Source organism: Anser brachyrhynchus (genome assembly GCF_964034855.1).
Source record: "Anser brachyrhynchus genome assembly, chromosome: 3".
NCBI classification, from domain to species: domain Eukaryota; kingdom Metazoa; phylum Chordata; class Aves; order Anseriformes; family Anatidae; genus Anser; species Anser brachyrhynchus.
In genome coordinates, this window is record NC_137696.1 from 3,817,226 (window position 1) to 3,840,713 (window position 23,488).

The following is a 23,488-nucleotide window of genomic DNA, read 5'->3' on the forward strand; positions in this document are numbered from 1 at the left end:
GAATTTCCTCCAGATCATGCTGTGCCTTCCATACAGGGGATTTATGCATTTATGCTGTCCTAGATTCTTATTCATAAGCATTTGGCCCCTAAAAAATTGTTACTGAAAAAAAAGGACCAAGACAAGTCTCCTCACATTTTTGGACTCACCCTCTATGCATGATCACAAGAGATCCCCTGACCCATGAACTAACTGCTCTTTTTGATAAACCATCTGGTGGAAAAGCTAAATAAAGCATTGTCTAAAATCAACAACAATAGGACAGGGAAAGAATAAGATGAAATCTGACTGATTTTAGAGACTTAAGTGTTAAAAACTGCATTAATTTGACGAAAAGTGTCTGGGGAACTTACATACTTGTATATTTAATTTCCTTTTTTTTTTAAGAGAGAAAAACCCAGATATCCCAATTGCATAATTAAAGTTAAACAATGAAAGAAAACTCACGGATCCGTAGCTTCAACAGGACATGTGAGCATCTGTCAGGATCACAGACCTCAGACACAGATCTTCTGCCTGTTCTCCGGCGCCTTTGAATTCCCCATGGGGATAAACTTGCATGCAGGTTTTCTTGATTTCCACCCTAATTATTCCTGTGGTGGCTCAGTGGCATTTCAGTTGATCAAACAGGATTTGGATTTCCTATGACTTCGCAGTACGGGGTGCCCCGTACCAAACCCAACAAAGAGCAGGACAGGCCAGTGCCATGCTACAGCTAATTCAACTCATGGGCATGAGATGGTGAGGAAGGCAAGGACAATACTGAAAGCATTTTTGTCATAACCACTATAAAAATGTTAACTGAATAGGGTTTTTCCGTTGTTCTGTTTTGTTTTTCCTGATTGTTGTTGTTGTCTTATTTTTCCATTTATAATCCGTAGGGATATATCAGTCTTGGCTAAAACCAATTTTTGTGTTGAATGTAGCCTCCATTTATGTATGGTCCCAAAGCAATACAGATCCTTGAACAGTAAATCAGAAGAGGAGGAGAAGTTTTACAGCCTGCAAAAATCCTGCAGTAACGGGTGATTCTGGCAGTGATGGAGAGATGGTTTTATTTTACTTTTTTTTAAGTTCTGGCAAATCTTTCAAAGACAAAATTCATTTTCTGAAGTTGTCTTTCATTGCCAAATGTAAGATTCTGATTTAAAATGACTTGCTTTGTGCCTTTGTTTATGTTCACTCTGTAAACTGAAAGAAATCCAACAATATTCATGGCTCCCCAGTCAATTTTGCGTTAACTTCACTTTCAGCTTCTCATGAATAAGGCTTTATTACAACAAATTAATTTTAAATGAACATTCTTCCCTGGAAACATTTCTGCTCCATTTTGAGAAAAAGTTGTTTTAAACAAGATTACACCTTTGACAGGATTACACCTGACACAAATGCAATCGTTTATGTGAATGAATTGTGATTTTCAGAACTGCAGGCTTTCAGAGTGTATTATATTACATTATTTTGCTATCCATGACACCTCTCAATGTCTCAGGGGGGTTTTCCCTCTCTGCTTCATGTAACATCTGTGGAGTTCCCCCCGTTCTGTGGAGAGAATTAAAAATGAATAATGTGGTTGTTAAAACACCGAGTTTCAATGAGAAACTGTTTCCTCCTTCGTGTTCATGGGTACTTCAAACAGTTCAGAGTCTTGATGACCTGCTGTTTATAGCTTGCAGGCTATGAGAAATTAAACAATATTCTTACTGTATTCTTACTTTCTAAAAAGCAACCCATGTGTTTTAATTCTAACATGAAGACTGTATAAAATTATACTGAAAGCATAGTAAGGAAGTTACGAAAAGATAAATGTGATCCAGACAGACACAAATATAATTAGATATCAAAATGGGTTATTTTTAGTGTCACAAAACATTTTGCATTTATGAATTTATTTATTTATAAGCCTGGAAAGGCCTTGGAAACTTACCAAGTATTTTTATTGAAAACTAAATAGGAAGCTTACTTAGCAGTGTGCAGTGATGTATCATACACACTCTCTTTTGGCCATGTAAAGACAAAAAAATGGTTGGACATTTCTCTGTCCATCTAGTAGATCGGGCAAAAATATAACAGAATTCAGACCACTGTGTCTGAGGTTAGAGGGAACTCACTTGCCAAGGAGACAGAAGAGATATTTGTAGCATGACAAATAGCTACCAGGAGTATGTAAAGAAGATGTAATTCAAAGTTGGTGACAGTTGTTTAATTAACACTTTCTTCTGGCTTCTTACTGTGTAAATTATATTATACAAATTACACTCACCCACAAACCAGCATGTGGGCAGAAGCAGCTATAAAAAAAGTTTTCAGTGAAAGTACTGTACCTTGCATTAATACACTTTCTTCATAAACCTGGTCCTAGGACTGTAACATTTGCAAGCCACAGAAAGTTGTAAATGTTCTGCAACACTGATGATGCGAGTGCACAGAAAATAGACACATACATAGATGTACAGACGTATGGCCATAGAAACATATAGCAAGATCATTGTATCCCCCTGCTTGGCTGTCCTTATATTTGTAAAAAGGTACAACATCATGAATGCTAACTTAAGAATTTCCATAAACATTATCAAAAACTTACAAATAGCAAAGAAGGAAGCAAGATTCTGAGAAGTCTAAGAAATGGAGAAATAAAACTAACATATCCCCTTCAACTTGTACCAAATATTTCAAACAAAAAACAAAGACAAGAATCAGTGTGTGAAAATGTTGTAGAGGAAAGGGGGATGCTATGAAAATGCTAAAAATCAAACAAAGAAACAAAAAATAGGAAGCTAAGTTAGCTTTAAAAAATCCCTGTTATTCCGATCCCCATACTCAAATACAAAACATCCTGGATGAAAGTATATTTTCACCTGCAGTGAAACGGCATCTATAGCATGTAAAATGATGCTTTTTTTTTTTTTTTTAAACGACTATCTGGTTAATCAGTATTTAGACTACTCACTGCAGCAATTAAAATGATATTTATGCCCTGCAGTCTCACACCTGATGTCTTCCTCCTGAAGAGAAATGTTTCAAATGTTTGACCTCAATTTTGACAAACTAATGGTCACTAAAGCGTGTTTTGGTCTGTGCACTGAGTTTATACAGCCTCAGGATTCCTCTCTGCTGGGTGAAATAAGGACCTTTTAAAAACCATTGCACGTAACCTTCCCATCCTATCCACTTTAGATTGACTGAAAGGAATTAGATTATAGGTAAAGAACTCCTCTTGAAACAATCCAACTTTTCCTCTGGAAGATCCATTCAAGAATACAATCAAAAAAAATAAATATAGAATGAGCAGCTTTCAACTTCAAGTTAACAAGGTTTGAGAATGAATGAAGCATCAATAATAACAATAAAAACAAAATCAGAGCACCTTTCATTCCTCTGATACTACTTTTGCTTTATTTCAAAATAGTAGAATGGAAATAGCTGTGTCCTTACTTATTACCTATGATTTGATTATTTCCATTTGCAAATAATTTGTCGTATTTTTGTCTGAGAAATATGCAGACACAGCACAAAAAGGAATACTATACTTTGCTCAAGAGAAACAAAATTAGGCTGTACTGTTTTTAAAACATTCCAGCTACAATAACACAATTATAATTAATCTGAAGAAATGATATGAAGTTAATGACCTCCGAGAGGCTACAATTTTAAACCTTTTTCCTACCCCAGGGAGATGAAGGATCATCAGTTAGTGTTCCAATTCAAGCCCCGAGCCTGTGCCAACATATTTTATAAGCTAAACCCAGGTTTGGGAGACAGGCTGCATATTTTTCAGAGACTAAACCAGCATAAATCACAAAGTGCCAGCACACTATGAGGTTAATGTTGTGTTTTACTACAGTAAGCAATTTCTATCACCATTTAAAATGAGACAAGCAAAATTCAGGCAGACAAAATCTCATGCATCAAAGATTAATTTTTCAAGTACTGAGTGTAGGCTTTGGCTACTGAGGGAACATATTAGAGTGGGAGCAGCAGCAAGCACTGCAGTTAAAGGAGCATAAACATCTCCATTATAACCCTTCTCCTTGTCAGCTGACTGTAACTATCAGAAAAATTATTTATTTTTCTGCTACGCATTTGACTTTTTATTATTATTTGGGTAAAAAGGATCAACTATGTCCAAGTATAGAGGAAATAAAATATATCAGCGCCAAAATGTCTGAGGAATGACTACCAGCCACTAGTGTGGTAAGGCAAGTTCCAGTGAAAATTATTTTTGATTGAAAGAAGAGACATTTAAACAGCACCTTACAAATAAATTAAGCATTAGGAGTCTGTTTTCGCCTTGTAAGCTGCTCTCTGTTTCATTGATGGGGTCTCCTGAAGGTGAACCCAAGCCCCGTGGAGGCTGGCGCCAGGGAGCTGCGGTACAAAACTGGGTGGGCTCCCGGCATTGCCATGGCATGCTCCATTCTGTGACCACTTTCAGTAACACCAAGAACTAAACCTTTTCCAAAATAGTACGTGTCCAGAGCTACAGAAATAAGGCCAAGAGGGGAAGCTCACAGCATCGGGTTTCTGCTGCCCGCCATTACATGATATTGGCGCACACGTTATAAGCCAATGGTGGACCCAGCTACTGAGCAAAAGGTTCAGTCCTCTAATTTTGTCTGTGCCCACTCCTGCCCCAGAGTTCAGTGTTCACTGACAGAACTGTAGCAACCTATGCCCAGAAGAAGACAATTTAGATTTAGCAGAAAGGATCAATAGTAAAACCTTTCCTTTAGCCACAATGCATACATTTGTTAACTGAACAATTTGATGTGAAATTAGGGTTTCCAACATTCCGTGCAGTAGGTTAACCACAGCATGACACTACATAGAGCACTAACAAATGCACACTGGCCCATTCATGGATTAAATTTTAAAGAAGCTATCCATTAAAAACTGTACATGATCTAGGCTCAAATCCAAGGCTAAGACTGTATACTCTCATGATGGAAGTTTCTTGCTGATTCATATCCATACTTTTCAACTGGTAGCTACAGAACTTGTCCCTTTTCTATCCAAACTGATGGCAGACTGAGGACTTGGAAGAGGAGATGCCTGAACTCATTTAGTCAAAGTTGATAACTATATTCCCGATGAATGTATCTCTCCCTCTGTGTATGTGTGTATATACAGAAGGGAGAGACAAGCCATTGAGCTTTACAATATACCATTAAATTCTCTAAAATCTAAATAGGTTCTAGGACTGAAGAAGTAATCGTTAACGTTTCCCTTCCAACACATTTACAGCATATGCAATGTATCCTAGTGTTAATGGCAAATATAGCAGGTCATTAAGATGACTGGAACCAATTAGACCAAATTAAAACACAATAAAGACATCACTGCACTTACTTTCAAAATCATTATAAAATACATAAACTGAGCTTGTAGAAATACCTTTGAAAACCAGACACAACTCAGAAGAAAAAAAAAAAAGCACAAATACATAGCAAGTGGTTTTGTTACTAATAATAAAAAAAAAAGTCTGAACAACAAAAATATCACTCAACGAGAAGTGGTCTTGGACCTTTGATTATTAAGAACTTGCTTTGCCTTATTTTCAATTTTGGTGTACATAAGCAAAGATAAAGATTTTAGAAATACTAAAAATGGGTATCAAACAGCTGCTTCAGGAACTACCTCTCTAGAGCTTTTTTGGGCTAAACCTTTTTTTCGGCAAGTGCCACACAGTCTGGGCACAATGGTGAAAATAATGTGATGCTACTCAGCTAAGGCAAAAAAGTATAAACACATCGCTCTTTGAAAAAAATCCTAACATTTAAGAAGCTTCGATTATATTCATGGTTGTGTCACCCTCTGCTTATCAGTAGTCTCTTTCACCTGAAATTTCATCAAACTTCAGTCTAGCTATGCATTCGGTAGCACACCTGTTTTCACTGAACTACTGAAAAGCAATGGTGGGTAAAGATCAAGGACCTTAACTAGCAGGGAAATATTAGCCAACTTAGTTGTCTCCAAGCAATTCTCTCTCTTGGCTGGCCACGTGTTCGTCACTTCTAATGCCTTCCTTTTCAATTCACAGACTTAATTTTAAATTCCCTTAACAAGCTCTTTCAAAAAACAAATTTAAAAAAAATCATGCAAAGATAATGTTTTTTCTGCACATCATAACCACACAGAAGAACGTATCTTTCTAACTGTTGCACATCAAAAATTTAGAATCATTTGAAGAAAATTTTAGATATTATTAAATCAAACAAGGGTTTGAAAGTAAACAAAGTTATTTATGGAATCCCATGAATTTGTATAATATGCTTAAATGCTGTGCTCCATTTTTGCAACTGATCACCTTTGGAGTCCTGGAGTACAGTACTTGGAGTTCCATTGCTGCCTAATCAACCTTTTAATTACAGATCTAGAAGCAGTCTCCAAGCAAATACAGAGAGATTTAAATTCTCTACCTTTACAGCCTTACTTTAAAATAATACCTTCTAAATGTTCATCTTTTAAATACTGAAAATTATGCCTATATAACAGTAGCACATTTTTAATCTCTACTTTTAATCTCCACTTTCTAATCTGATTAAACAAATCGAAAGGCTGATTCTTCCTACTGTGTTTAATACTAGCTCTCCCACTAACTACTTATTTCACAGCAGGAATTGTCTTTGAGAGCACATGCACATTATTACTCCAGACTGATCTACACAGTGACTTTGGACCAGGAGACTGTGCTATATATGGCATTTCCCAATGGACATTGCTTGTAGTACTCAAAATATCAAACAGAAAAATTTGTTCAAAATACTAAAGCTTTATTAACAACATAAAACAATGAAACTGCCTAGCATATCCAGCAAGGTGCTTGCACTGAAAGTCAAACTTTCAGATTTAATTTACCAGTCATTGGCTCTGTCCCATATTAGAGGCCATAACATTTTATTTTCCTAGGTTTGGGGGTTTTATTATCAAACATTTTCCATAAAAAGAAAGAAAAGATTACGAGAAATATTAACAACAGGAGAAAGTTATTTTGGGTGGCCCTTTCTTGCCAAGGACAGGGTACCACTTACCTGTTTTGGATGTTGTTACCATGTCTTCAATTGGTTTTAAACCCATTTAACACCTTGTAGAATGGGACTGTATTTTTTAATGTGTTCTGACAGGCTCTTTTTTATGGCAGACATCTACAAGCAGGTAACAAGCCATGAGGCTGTTATGGACCCTTGGCTCCAGCTATAAACACAATTCACATTCAGACCATTTTCTGCCAGTAGAGCCAACTGAGACTATTAATCAAATGAGAAAGAAAACAAGCATTTGTAGAGCTTGACACAGATACTGTTCATCTGCTATCGATGATATCAGAGCACTGCTCAATGTTTGAGGACCAGTTGTACAATATTTACAATGAACTTTTCTTTAAAAACGAACAACAGTATGAAGTACAAAAGTAACTGACGATTGGTCTGGGAGAGCATTAAAGGAAAATATCTGTGCAAAAAGCGGTGCCTTTTCAACCCACCCTCTGACACGCTATGAAAACTTGGGTGCCTGCATAGGTGTTTGCTGAAAAACAATAGATGACATCAACAGAATTATGTATTCAGCAAATAACTCAGTTGGCATTTGGGGGGCTTTGTGTAGGCTTTTGCAGCACAGAAGGCAGATGGTGATTACACTTACTTCTGTAAAACTGTACTGAGCATTACATTAACTGGTAATTAGAAATTTCATTTTGATTTCACCTCTATTTTCATATAGACTATTTTCTGGCTTTCAAAAATGTATCTTGAAAAGTTCATAGAGCAACACCTCTAGGCTATAGCCATGTTAATTTTGGTCTGTTCACACCACTAGCACGAAAAGATGAGAAAAATATGAACTATTTTATGTATTCTCTCCCTAAGCATTTACTGTTACTTGTGTACTTCACAGACTGATCTCTGACTCAGACCCAACTACTAGAACAAAACACAGAAGGCTAGCCTATGCCATCAGTCTTTGCATTTTTCAGTCAGGTTTTTTTTTTCTATCTTTTTTTCGTTTGTGAAGAAATCCTTTATCACACTTGTTCTTATTTAGGAATAAGAATAAGAACTTATTAAGTAAATACAGCAAAGTACACAATAAAAATACAATAGATCATAAAGCAGATTGCCAGTATTTTTTATTTACCAACTACCAGTTTCCTAGCAAAGCATACCTTCCTTCAAATGCCAAATTTAATTCCAGCTTCCTCCAAGTTGTCTATAAGACTACACAATATGCTGTATGATCTTTGAATACTAATTCTTCTATAACACAGAGTTTTCAGTTTAAGATGAAGTCCTGCATCATACAGAACTTGTGCAGGCTGCTCTGTCCTGGAGCAGCTTTGCTGAATTCAGCAAACTGCTTCCAAGCAAAACATTTCAAGATCAAGAACTAGAGATGGGGAAATCCCAAGGGTAGGAAATATGATTTGAACATTTACTATTCGGTTAAATAAATAAAAAAAAATAATAATAACAATTCATCACAGTTGGAAAAACATTTCACATTTAATATTATTATTCATCCAACCACAATCACAAGAAGACCTGAGACAACAAAATAATCATTACACTACTCAAACTGTTAATGGATTATTGTAGTTGGCCTCGGGTATACAAACAGATAGGTGAAGAGCAAACTCGTCGTAAAAGCTGGCAGCTATTCATTCGCCTATGACTTCAAACAAATTGCTGACATGCACGATTGCATCATAGCACACCTGGATGGGAGAACCCAGGCCTCCTGTCATATTGCAGCTCCATTGCAAAAATCAGATGTAAAAGACTTAAATTGTCATACTGTTATGGCAAAGTGACACAGAGTGACAAAAGATATCAAGTGGCTCTACAGCTCTTTAAAACATGAAAAGAGTCTCAACTGTTTGATCACTTCCTGATGAACGGTCTACAAGGTACAGTAATTTAATGAGCCCACAACCAAAAGCTTCTACAGGGAAGAGCAAAAGAAAACAACAGTTGATGAACACAAATACGTTTCAAGGAAAAAAAATCTAAAAAGCCAAGAGTACCTAATTCTCAGACTCTGCGTGTAAACTGTACATTTCCCTCCTTTTGCCTGTTTGCCAGTTAATGTATCCTTTCTCCATCTCATGTGATGCATGATCAAATACAAATAGATGCATCTTGAATGCAATTTCAATTTCTAAGAATATCGATTAAGCAGAATATTGGCTTTTCTCTGCAGGTGGTTACAGGTTTTATTTCAAACTGCAAGTGATAATGGGTTTTCTCATTGTTTTGTTTATCATTTCTATATAAAGAACAAAACAAAATTTTCCCTACAGTCTTCAAGCAGGATCCCATTCTATAAACCTAACTAAAGCAAGACACATTAAACTGCTATAAAACTTAAAGGGAGGCCATGCCTCAGCCATACTCTCTCTTTCAAATGCAGTTCAGTGCTTGTTGCTTTGGTACCTTGCATTTAGTTTCTCTCATTAAAATACATGGGAGGTATTATGCACCCATGGATGAGCAACTTTTCTTAGCCTCCCAAGGTTTTTTTATTTATTTTTGTTTTTTTAAAGAAGAATTAAATGGCAAAAATCCACAGCAGATTTCTATCTACCGTCAGTAGTTATTTGATAATTTTATCAATTTTATAGGAATTTGGTAAAGATTTTGATCATATAACAAAAAAAAAAAAAAACACATGTAACTACCACGTTGGATCTTCCACAGCAACGTCCCTGATCTGAAGCGAAATTTACCTTTCATAAATAATCATTAGCATGGTCAAACTATGTATAAAATATAGCAAAGGTTTTTTGTTTTTTTAACATGCGGTAAAACTATGTATAAAATAAAGCAAGGTTTTCCCACATGCAGCAATTAGAACTCACTGTCAAGGAAGTAATTGGTAGCTCTTATCATCATCATTATAGAAGGTGTCAACAAATGACTAGAACATAATTTTCTTCTTTACCTATGGCATTAAGGGCCACAGGAACTTAACAAGATACCCATTTCTGCAGTATGCATTTGATTTTATGTGGAAACAGCCTGAAATGAATTAAGAGAACAGATCTAAATACATTTGAATGAGGCATGTTCCTAGTACAGATTGCATATTAAAAAAAAAAGAGCTTCAGTTCCAGTTATATGCTGTTTGTAATGCCTTCTTGATATTTGTATCACCGTTTCTTAACATACTTTTCTAGTAAGATCCAAACTTGAAGAGATTTCCTACATTCGATTCTTACATAACAGACTGTCCAACCAACATGCTGTCAACATGTTAATTTTTTCCAAGACCAGCTCAACAACTGTGCAACAAGGTGAAATAGCCTTCTTCCTATTTTAAATAAGGAATTTTGGCAATTCCACTTTGAAAGTGCAAAAACATTCCAGCACCGAGCTGCACTCCGCCGAAAGCTAAAGTGTGACAGATGCCTTCACAGTAATTGCCAATCAGCCTCTACATAGCAACTGAAAACACAATACATCACTTTGATCTCCTCAGCTCTCAAAGTATTCACAATCAAGGAATCTGCATGACGAATATGAAATATGCAACATTTCCAAAAACTGTCTCCATGGAACTTAAATATGATAATGTATATTTTGTTCATACTTCTTAAAGCATTTCAAATCCTTTATTATGCATACGAAAGGATATGTTTTAGCTTGCAAAAAAAGTAAACATGAAAGATGCTTTATGTTTTCGAGACATGTAAGTTTTCATTGGATAACATAGGTGAAATAATCATTTAGAAAAGCCTGAATTGCTTTGAGGGGAAGGCATTATTACAGAACACGCTTAATTAAGTCCCGCTGCTAATTTTGTAAAATGAATACCTTGTTGAATTAGACTACCGGGAAATAAAGCATGCACACCAGCTCCACGTGCTTAAAACAAAAAGGAAATGCTGAGAAGGAGTAGACTTACATTTTGCAGGTAGGTCGTATCCACACGTAATTTTTGCTTGTCCAGTCTCGCAGCCACTCAGGTTGCGGCATTCAGCAACTAAACAGGGCCCAGCAGCTCTGTGTATACAGCCGTCCACTACAAAGGCAAACCCAGAAACTTTGTTTATTAAAAGCCAGTCTTTATGTTGTATTCAAACAAATGTATGGCCACAAACAATTACTGCTCATTTTTAAATGCAGAGACCTACAGATCTATAAGCAGACATTCAAGTATATACAAACATTTTTTCTGCCAGAATTAGTCAATGTTTACCCGAAAAATAGTATTTAGTAAACAGCTGCTAATTGGAAAGAAAACATTTCAAAAAGATAAAGCAGAATTAAAATGTCCATAACAGAAAGTGGTCTTATTCAAAGCTCAAAGAAATTCTCACTACCAATTATTAAAATAAAATTGATTCCCAGCTAAATACCAAACTGCCTTGTACTACAGAGCTCTGATTCTTCTAGAATTGTGCAGGCTATTTAATGTCAGTGTCCTATTAATGCCTTATACAAAGATTCCAATAATAATGCTTATGGATTTGAAATTTACAAAAATACCTTGTTTTGACCTTCCTCCTTTTCTTTTTCTTTTTTGTTTTGCATTATTCACTCAATACTTTGGAGTTAATTAAATAATAATTACTAAAGGTTGCAATTGCAGCTAAGTATGCAAGAAAATTAGTAGAGTGCATAGATCTTTTTACCCTCAGGAGCCAGGAAAATAATAGTAGCAGCAGCAAAGGAAAAAGAAAAGGCTGCTGGCACAGCATTTTTGCTCACTCCACATGCAATCAAAGAAATCATTTACTGTAATTATGGCAAAAAAGTTTAAGAAAAAGGAAACAAACAAAAAAGGAAATACTGTGTGCACCAACACAGCAACTACAAGAAGGCCCTAAGTCAGCAGCAATGATGAAGTTTCACTACAGGCAATAATCACCGTATAAATTACGCTATCAATTCGAAAAGGTAAAATAAGCTGAAGTAGAAAGGCTAAACAAATCCTTGTGCAGACATGAAACACAGATTCTGTATTTGCATTGCTCAATATTTTACTTTGTCTTTAACCAGTTCAAAGCCACAACAGTTCCCAACAGCATGTTTGAAACGATTAAAGCAAAAAAGCTTTGAAAAGTTAATTAGAGATGGGATTTCAAGAGATGCATATAATCTATTCTTAGCCTAACTTGCGTACCTCTCTACAGGCTATTACAGAAAGACTTGGACCATCCTACGCTTGGCCACTTGGCCACTCGTTGCCAGCCAGGAGGCAGGGAGCTCAGGTAGCTCCCTCACCCCCGAGTCATTTCTGAAGCTGGAATGGAAACGACAACTTTCTGCATGAGGGGCACAGCTAGGTTTGCAAGGTGTTGCACATTTCTCCGAAGCCATCTGTCCCTGAGTTGAGGGGCAGATAATGCCTTTATCTGAATTAAGCCTTCGACTGAGTTAAAATCGTGGCTATCTGTTCAGAGGTGTTCTCTGCCAGGGTTAATACTCAGATGACACAGTGAAATCAGATAAGCAGTTGCTTATAATTCTCCATACTCATCCTGGACACTGTACCACTGATTTTCAAATCATCATTTTGAAATATTCTGTATTAGAGAGAAAGATAATTACAGAATCATGTGTTGTTCCACCTTCAATGTATTTTCTGAAACCTTCTTACTGGAAAGGATGTGCTTGTGGAGCTATAAGCGTGTTGCGCACCAACTATGCCAAGATACCAAGTCTTATTACTTACCTTAACTGAACTTTTGTTTTTAACGTACCCAAAATCTCTGCTCAACAGACTCCAGGATGTTAATGCAAGAATAATATTTTGTGACCTCAAGGGGAAAAAAGAATGCTGGAAATCTATCCTGTGCTTTTAATATCCTATTTAATTATTTTAGCTTAATTACTAAGTGCTTTTCCAAACCAAGGAGGATAAGTAAAACAGAATGCGTTGAAACCTCAAGTATATTTTTATAAGCACCACTACCACCACAATCTTTACCAACATTAGTGTTTCCTGAGACATTAACATAAAAAAAAATAAATAAATGCTTAGCACTAGCACTTTATGTGCAATCCTCAACAGAGGAAGAAGTCTTTCACCTCGGGAGCACTGGACAAGGACTCAAATCCAAGCAGTTATCCCTTGGCAGTGGATTAAGCATTTCCAGCCCTGAGCAATTTCTTGTCCCTCACCGCTGGGCACCCTGCCTTGAGCTGTGTCTGTACAATTGCTTGTTCATCTACCCTCTCAACCAAATCATACAGATAAATCAACCTCTTTTTCACAAAATTGCATTCATTTTCACCCAGATTCAGCTCAGAGCACAGCCAAATAACAGAACCTGCAAAAACAAACCATCGCCTCTGATGGGGAAGCGGAAGCACAGATTTGCCACTTCTAAATCCACAGCGCATTAACATACCCAATGCGTAACAAGCCACGTGCCAGGTCAGCTGCAATGGCCAACAGAAAGGCAGTCGCAGCTCCGCAGCCATAAACCATCTCATGATGGGAGAAGCAAGCTCTTAATGCACACCCAACTAAGGTACCAACGGCCTATCACGGTTTCTTGGAGCTGGCTCCCCACAGGTCCTCTCTCCGAGCCTTAGTAATCGAAGCAGCCTCCAGAAGGATGAAAAGGTAATTGAAAAAAATTGAATTTTTAACTGAGGCAAATCAATTCTATCATAACCAATTCTGACATATGACAAGGAAAATGGAAGACATCTGCCAAAAACAAACAAGTAGAAGTGCATGCTTCTCTTATAAAGATGACTTAACAGAAAATGATTGAATACTCTGGACAGGCATAGATGGAAACTGAGACATTAGCATTTGATATACTTCAGTGACCACACAGAAGAATGATTTTTGGAAAAAAAAAAATCACTGTTGTCTAAATAACTTTTCTTCTACCATACTTACGAAATACTTGAGCAAGATGACCTCTGATCAATGTATGCATTTTCCATTTAATACAATGAGAACTCAATAAATCATACTAGAAACATTCTATATTTCCAATAATATATATGTAACACAACTTTGATAATTCTTCTAGCAGAAACCCAAGCAGTAAAACATCTTGCTAAATATGAGCACTGCGTAACATAAAGAAAAAAAAATGGCAAAGATAAAGTAGATTATCAAATCTAAACGCGATACTTCAGCCTCTGCTAAAACATGCCTTCACTGTATTAATTCAAAAAATCATGGAGAGGCCTGCACAAAACATTCATGTGTGCTATTTTGTTTCCTGAAAGAGTGCACTGACTAGCAATATAAGTGTACAGTGAAGTAAGCATTGTTAAGAGAATAACTTTATGGAAATTACAGATAATGCAACAACCTCAGGAGGGAAAAATGATGTCCAAAGATATATTGTTATTGTGTGGTAAGGAGGAAGAGATTTACATGATAATAATGGCATGCTGACAAATTACTTTTGTAGGAAAGTGAAGAATCTTTGATATATTGGTTTCAAATACTTCATCTGTATCATCAGTTTGATATATAGATGCTCATCTGCATTTTTCAAAACAGATTTAGAAAACGTTAAGCCACAACCCACTGTTCCTTTCCTGGAATTCCTTTGTGCAGCTGCCTGTAAAAACCCAGGCACTTCACTTATGCTCAAATCTGACTCGCATCATGTGACAGTGATAAGGAATTAGGCATTATCACTGTTTTCTACAACCAGTCAAAAACGTCATTTTACTCAGAAGATATCACTCAGCTTCATAATTTGCCTATTTTCTACAGGCTGTCTTCCTGTCCAGGTTTATGGAAACCATATATATACGTACTTGGGGTCATTTATATACCCAAGTGAGCTGTCATCTCACAACTACAGGAAAGATGTGGGAAAACCCCACAGACAAAACTATCTAGCTGACAAGAAATCCCGCCTCTGGTCTGCATGCCGAATAATTGACATTTCTAAGTACTGGCAAGAGTTGAAGGCAAGTCTTACAGGCAAGGCTGCTAACTGTCCTTCCTGACACTGTGCTTCTTGATACGATTTGCATGCTTATAAACCAAGGATTTTTGATCACACTCTGACTAGATGAGTTGTGACTGGGGCAGGAGGTGCTGCCAGCGAGGCAGCAGCAATCTGCGGGATGGTTCCTCTTCTTTTCTGCACCCTAGCAGCCACCCCGAGATAAATGCTTGTGAGGAAACACACAACACTTCTGCTTTCAGATGCCTACAAAGACTTAAGCCAGTCGAGCTCTGCTTTTAAATGTGATCCAGTTACTCACTGCACTGCCATGTGTGGAGAGCCAGCAGAAATGGGGTTTCTGTATTTACCGCTTCATGCTGCCTTCGCTGGAGAAGCACATGGAAGGGGGTTCTTAGTCTTGAAGGTGCACGTATAGGAAATACATCACGAGGGCTGAAGAACGGCTCAAGGAGCTTGAGATTTAGCACTATACTTGAAGTAGTTCATGCTTGCATAAAGCTATTAAAAGTACTACCCCAACATTTTTTCATTAAAAATAATATTAGCAATCACTTTGCATGCATCCATAAGCTTTAGGAGTCACCAGGGACAGCACTTTGTTCTCCCAACAATTCAGCAGAAGCTGTTAATGAAGAAAAACTCTTTCCAAACTACTGCAGTCAATGGTGTTGGTTGCACAAAGAAGTCGCCTGAAAATAATTGCTTAAAATGCATGGACAAAATTAAGTTTCAAAATAAAATTCCTAGGCAAAATGAGAGCATTCTAAAAACAACGAGTTTTAAGAAAACGTGGAAATCTTTGAAAACATCTCTCTACACTACTGCAGATTACAGGATGCTAAAAAGTTAAATATTTTCTTATTTAATTTCTTGTAAAACAACTGTATTTGTTCTCCAGAATTAAAGGGTTAAAGTTATATAGTAAAAATAGCTAATTTACTAATGTACAATGTAGAATAAATCTATTTCTTAGGTAAAATCTCTGAAAATTGCAAATGAAGCAAAAGCACAGGAAACAGAGACTTAAGGGTATCATGGGATGCTGCTTTAAAAAAAAAATAACCTCAGCAAAACCAGCCTTGCGGTGCAGATGGTAATAAAAAAGGGTAAGGTAATCAAACACCACAGCAAAATAATACAATCCCCCCCCCCAGCCTCCGGGAATAATAAGCCCCAAACTTCTTTTGTGACCTTGCATTTGAGGCTGGGTGAATTCAAGTTATGGTGTAAACAACATATGCAGACTTATCATGTTATATTTCAAGAAACTATATACTCTTTTTCCATAGTAATTCCTGTTCTTGGTGCTTTTCCAGATCTTTTTTTCTGTTTTTCACCAGGAAATTCAGGAGATTTACTTATTTAAGCAAGTTAACGGTGCATGATTTATCTATGAAGCCTTACTGTTCTTCCACGTGGTAAATGCCAGGAGTGAATCAAACCAGAAAAATGTTATTATAACAGATACATCGCTCGGGTCACACAAGAGGGATCTGGTTTGCCCCAGCTGCAGCACACCTGTGTTATACATGTCCTCAGTATTTGTGGTCCTTTCAAAAAGCTCACTGCGAGAATGCACACTGAAGCGACGACAACAAAAAAAACCCACAAAACTGGTAAAGTGCCTCTAGGAAGTTCACTAGAATCAAGTACTGGGAAAGGCACAACTGCACCTCCGAGACTGGTGTCAAGGGGAAATAAATCGTGCACAGCACGAGACAACAGCTGCTGGTCTAATGAACAAAGGTGGGGATCTTAAAAAGATTACTACACAGATGCCAGTCGGCCGCCGCTGCTAGAAACGGCAGTTTATATTACAGAGATGGCCTCTGCCATGGGGAAGTTTAATGAACTGAAGATTTTTAATCAATGCACTGGTTTATAGGCTTCCAACATAATTAATTTTAAATACTTTGCATTTATACAGTACTTTCTAGCCAGCATCTGAAGGAGTTGAAAAACATGATCTGACTTTGCCTTAAAATTCTCCATTTTAAAAACAAAAACACAGATGAACTCTGTATTTTGAGATGGCTGCTTCACTGAATTAGATTCCTGTCTCACCGCAGACACTCAAATTTGCAGTTTCTTAAATACGAGTTTTCAGAAATTCTTACTGCCTACTCCTGAGTTGAACCAAGACAGAACCAAAGGTTCAAAACCCCAAAGTTTACGCTACTGGTTGGGTGTCAGTTCTCATTCTCTGTAAAGCGCCTGTCTTCGGTTAAGAATCTGCATTTCAGATTGCACAAAGGACCTGGCTGCAGCCAGAACTAAAACTCTGAGTCCAGCCAATACCAACCACTAAACCATGCTGCAGAGGGAATTTCATGTAATAATAATAAGTAGTAAAAACATTATTCCAGTACAAACAGCAAGGAACAAGCCTACTTAAAGCAATGGCATATCTTAGCTTTATTGTAAAGTCATCCCTGGGAAACTTGTATTTTAGAATATTGTTTAGATGAGATCCTTCAAAGTTACCATTAAAAAACAGCAGGTTTTGCCTGCCATGGTGAAAAGTTTTTAAAACCAACTTGATGCTTTATGATAAAACTGTCCTTAATCTGGATATGGTTCACACTGAAGGACAGCCAAAGCAGCTGCACAACCCAACACAATCAATGTCCATGTCAAAATAAAACTCATTTACTCATGGGTCTGTTAAATGTTAAGTATGTCCTACAATTATTGCACACAATCAATCATTCTTACTTTGAAAAACATGGAACAATAATAATAGTAAACTCACATTTTCTGGCAGATATCTTTTCTTTGTTTTAGTCAAATATCTTGGGGATATCAGAAACTCAAATTAAAAATATATGAAAAACCGAGTAAAAGTTGTTGTGTCGCATTAGCAATGACAATTGGTAAGTCCCTTCTGTAACCGACTGCGCAACAAATATTGCATGCGTTTTATCTCATACTTGGGACGTCATCTTTCTTAGTCTCCAAGAGCTCTACTTCAATTCTGTAGACAGAGATATAATGTCAATAGGATTCACACTTTTGTCAGCCCACTCAAGCAGCATAAGGGCTCTGAGAAACATGGGTCTGATAAACCTGTCTGAATGTCACACTTTTGGCAGTAAAAAAAGAACTAGGAAAGGCTCCAATAGTGTTTTTCCAGTTTTTCCCAGTCCAAAATCCTGACATTAAGGCATGTGTGAAGGAACCATCCACTTCCTTTTAATTGTGTTGATGTTGAGACACCTGACACACCACAGTCTTCTGCAGATGGGACTGAAACAGCTAAGCCTGAAATACCTCGCTGTGGCAAGCGAAAAAATTCCATGTTGTTGTTTATTCATAAGTGAAGTAAGAAGCTGAAGTCAGGTGAAATTTCTCACTGTTCTATGCTATGAAACCAAATTCAGTTCATGTTCAGCTGAACTTGGTTCCAGAACTGACATCTCTTATCTTAAAAAGCTGCAAAGTTTGTTTGGTTTTGTTTTTCAAATGCAGTATCATCCTGAAGAAACGAGGCTGGTGACTCCAAAATCCTTTCCTCAGGCTCCTGGGCGGTCACAGTACTTCATTTCCAGCTGGATACCGCACAGGCAAACAGTCCATGCTTCATTTTGTTGCTAGGACGCCTACTTATTTTATTTTGTCCTGGATTTCCATTCATGATACTGTGCTATTATTACAAGACCTTCATTATTAAAAATTTAAAATGTGGACCTGCTTAAGAATAGGACTGTGTGGGAAAAAAATAAAAAAAAAAAGATAGGTATGTGTCCGCCTGAAGAGGCAGGAAATTGTGTGAGTAAATTAGTCGTTGCTCTGCCTATTTTAGAGATACAAATATAATTGTTAGTTAAGCTTTCACCTAATGTCTAAGCTTCTGCTCTACCTTGAACTTAGATGCAAATATTTAGGGAGATCACATCAGAACTCATTTATTTATTTATTTATTTATTTTCTTTCCCCTCCTTTCACAGCCCTTTGCAACTCAGGCTCTGCTTAACACTTTCCACACAGAAAGTCAATGCTACCTGCACCAAGATGCCAGCCTCCTCCTCAGTGGTGTCCCTTTTAAACAAGCACCTTTGTGCTTCTTCCCTCAAGCACAGGAGAAACTCACAGCAAATAATCACATTATTGCTTTTAAAAACTCACCGAAACTCTCTTTTGCCACGATGCCTATTAAGCTATTGATGACATTAGGCTACTACTGGGATATCAATCTCTGTCTAGCGCATAGAACTATGCAGTCTGTTTTTCCTCCTGCACTGTTCTGAAACATTAAGTTAAACTCTGAGGAACAGTAAAGAAACAAGTAGATAAAAAGATTAAAAAAAAAAAACAAACCACAGTCCTGAAAGGGCAATGAAACTCAGATTTAAAATAAATAAATAAAAATGTTACTAATGTTCCGATGCTGCATGAAAAGAAATCAAGATGTAGGAACAGACACACTGGTGAGACCCAGCGTCCACCAGTCTCAGCAATCCATCTCACATGATGGCCAAAGGCAAATGCTTAAAAATAGAGGTTAAGAAGAGAGTAAGAAATTACTAGTGCTTCCACAAAATATTCTTCTAACCCTTCCATATTGGCAGCTCAAAAACCTAGCAGGATGCCTCATCAATATCATCCCCAGCATGCTTTTTTTTTTTTTTTTTTGGTGAGCATTTTGTGATCATCTCAGATTTGTACACGCATTTGGAATTTTATCTTCCAATTTTGTAGTCCTCTGTGTAATGCGGACAGAACCATTAGCAAAGAAATAAATACTGCAGGTTCTGAGGAAAAGCATGAAGCTAACGTAGAAAAAGAGAATGAAATCGGTAAAAAAAAATGTAATTTTTTTCAGGAAGTTTTCTGTTTGTTTGTTTTTTTCCCCCAATTTATAAGACACATAGCCAAGCATTTTCCCTCTGTTGTTTGTTAACTTTTTTTTTTTTTTTAAACAATACATCTTTCCCTCTTCTGCAGTTTTCAGCATTGTCAGGCTCTGCATGGAGAGAGAGGACACTACAGCAGCATGCTCCATTACTTCTAAATGCTTCAAAAATACTAAGTGCATGGGAGATGAGTTATATTAAACCAGGGTAGGTGTTTGCATACTCAGAGTACAGTTATTAAGCAGCAATCGCACAGTGATTATACAAATTTATTCACTATGATCAGCTAACAGTTGTCAGGCACGGGTCAAGGATTCAGAGAGAACAGGCTACCAAGTAATAATTGTATGACGATGGAGTGAAAGGGAGCCTTGTAACTGTTGTGCATCCTCACAGTCCAACAAGCTGCTGGCGTGTCATTCCTAAGCGTTTTAGAGGTAAACTGAAAACAAAATAATGTCTAAAGTTCCCCACTGCTGGAATGTGAGGGGGAGTGATCCAAGACCTTCTCGTCATGTAGAATATGGAAGAAGCAATTGCATTCTCATGTAACATCTTTTTAAATCTGGCTTCTATCTTAAATACGGCTTCTAACTAAACAAAATTAATGCAGACACTGGCATGGGAATTTCTCTTTAGGTATAGGGGTGCGCCAGGCACAAGCACAAGCAGAGAGCATACCACTGCTAGAACAGAAGAGTACATTCAAGCCTTAGGTAAAACCTAGGAGAGGACACAAAGCCTGAGCCAGACTGAGGTGAAACATGATGCAGGGTGAATAGCTCCACTTCCCTTAAGAATCTTGCAAGAGAAAGGCAAGCAGGTGTGCAGAGAAAACGCTTCTATGACTTAGGTCTTCAAATATCATGTTCTAAAAACTTTGCAATGAGCTTGTTTGTTTTCAAGAGTTGTCTCTTCCCTTCCCCTCTAACCCATATGGGTTCAGCTTGACTATTTAGCATCAGCAATCTCCATGCAGGTTTAGGTGATGCACAGACCACAAGAGACAAGATGAAGAAACTACTATAGGAAAGCTACGTTGCAGAAGTGACTACATCCAGTTCAGAAGGCAGTGGTTCTGTAGATGTTCTGCATGTCCCCATTCCCATGGAAAAAATGTCTCTTGGCTTCACAGGCTTCCCTTCATAAGTGAGGCATTTAGTTGTCCCAGCAGGCAGAGTCACTAAGAACAGGATGGGTTTTGCACAGGTTACACAGTCTTCATGGAGAGCTTTGAAAATGGAGAAAGCCCTTGAGATAGACTGAATTCAGTGAAAAAACACACACGCGGGGCAAGCATTGCAACAGTGTTAATAGTGACAAATAGTGCCACTTACGTTACTCTGTTTAACATCAGTCTAAGCCAAAGTCCATAGTTTTCTTTCACATAAGGACTATATTAATTAAAACTTAAGATGCCTCTGTCACATAGATTACTATGAAGTTAAATCCATTAGATCAGATTTTTATTTTTATATATAGATATATATTTTTGAAGTAAAGGAGTTGGCTTGAAGGTGAGCCACCATGACATACAAAGGACTTCAGAAACACAGGGATTGTTGGAACTCAGAGTTAGGACAGCAGCTGGAGTATACAAAGGAGTGGGACTAAGTATCAACAAGGAGATATCCTCTTGCTTGCAGTAAGGCTTAGCAGCTATAGGAATACTATCAATTATTTACTAAGTAGTAGCTGGTTTTCTTATTTCCTGTACCATTTTCACTTGTGCTAATATACTTTTATCATGAACCATTGAAGGGAGAAATCTTGGTTGAGATGCTTCTCAGTCCGCAATCACAGAGTCCTCTCAATTTGGAGTGCTGTCTGAAGCCAGATTAATTAACAGTATTAATTATACAAAAATTGCCTTGCAATAGGTAAATCCAATTGAACACACTACAATGTATTCAACTGGAATAAATATAAGGGAAGAAAAAGGTAAACACTAGATTAACCAGAAAATGATGTGTGAACAAAGTTCTTTCAGACAGTGTTTTAACACGAGCATGACAAATAGGAACAAAAAGTTTCAAATACTTCATCCTTTTGTTGAGAAACTATGACAAATCATATGTGCAAAAGATCTAAGACAAATGCTTGCCAAAGGGTAACTTGGAAGATCTAGGACACAAACAGCATTCAGCAATGTTGAATTATCAAATATTTTCCAGCAACATGAAAAAACCGTCACATATACTAAGTACAATTTCCCCAACAAAAACAGTATCATATCCTGACACAGACTCATGCAACGAATAAAATGCAGAAGGAGAACTATTTGCTCTCACTAATGTGTCAGATTTCATTGCAGAAACTGACAAACGGATGAAAATGTTAGAGGCATCAGCATGACTTTGCCACATAATTATTGGTATGTGGAGTAAAGGGCATAAGCCCCCATCCTCCAAACCTGCCTTCCTTTTCCAATCCTGAACAGACCGACTCTCTGACTCTGACAGGCAAGTTCTGTTTCCAAGGTAAATGGAAAAGCATTATACTAAGCCAGGATCTTTAAATATATTCATATAATATATATAATGATCAAATTCAATTTCAGTGACTGCATAGCCACAGTTCAAAAGAAATGGAATAATAACCTGACTTTCTTTTTTTCTTTTAAATTTATCTAAGGTCAGAAGAAACAACAAGATAATGGAAATAGTGTTGGATAAAGAAATGCCTCCCACATTGCCCACTGTACTTGTTTTTTTGCAGTGCAATCACTTTGAACAAAAAAACAATTAAAAAAAATAAAGGACACAAAGCCTAATAATAGTAAGTGACCTTCAGAGTTAATCGAAGACTCAGAATCCAGAAGCTGCACAGGGAACCTCTCTGTGCTGTTCCCTGTCCAGCCCTCCACAGGGCCATACCCAGCAGCCTGTTTAATCAAGTCCCACACAAGCTTTTGTAACCTGCAAGAAAGGTAAGCCTGTAATTAACAAACTTATTACTTATATGAGTTAGCTGCAGCCCTCCTTATGTTCCATGAGTTGTGGGAAGGGAAATTAAAGTACTAAGCACAACTTAAAATTACAGTCTAATAGTTCTCGAGTAAGAAACAAGACATCCCACTCAGATGGCTCTATCTACCAGTTCAGTAATTCTGGCAATTCCCTCCCAAATAACTTTATGTTTGTCCTAAAACACTATTAAAAGAGAGATAAGGAACAGAAGAACTAAAGAGCTGGTTAATCTGTGCAGCATCGTTATGTATTATTTAGTTTAATATCTTCTTGTAGTAAATACAAAATCATTATGTGCCATTTTCTTCAAGAGAACATTGTAGTAAATTTGGTGTTGCAACAGAACCATTAAAGTATAATAGTGTACACAGAAATATTCTACTGATTAGCAAGCAAAAATATGTAATTATAGCCACAGTGTGGGACTCAGTTGGCTGGTGTTTTATTGCATACTGCTTTGTAAGACTACTTTGCTGCCAAAACTAATGAGGAAAATACTGAGTTGTTACTTCCAGTTGTACTAGAGGTTTTTGTCTTGATTTTATTGACATTTATAAAGTGATCATCACATGTAACAAACAAGCCACAGTGCCAGCACTGTGAGCTGCAGTCTACAGTAATTAACGAGTAAACACCATCAATTCCATAGCAATGTTCCATGGATAAGTAAAGTATTAACTGAATTTTAAGAGGTAATTCTGAACAACTATTTACCCACAGCGTCTCAAGTTCTCCACAGTTTGAGTGGTATTAACAAAGTAGTACAAGGG

At 37.1% G+C, this 23,488-nt stretch overlaps 1 protein-coding gene across 10 annotated transcripts in view; it reads right to left on the reverse strand.

The window, feature by feature from the left end:
- The window catches only part of MACROD2 (mono-ADP ribosylhydrolase 2), an 861,442-nt gene that overhangs the window by 590,745 nt on the left and 247,209 nt on the right, over positions 1 to 23,488 (reverse strand). For all 10 annotated transcript variants that reach the window (XM_080587154.1, XM_080587152.1, XM_080587161.1 and 7 more), the window contains one exon: positions 10,903 to 11,019. In XM_080587154.1, coding sequence (XP_080443280.1) covers positions 10,903 to 11,019 — 117 coding nt within the window. The remainder of the gene's footprint in view (positions 1 to 10,902; positions 11,020 to 23,488) is intronic.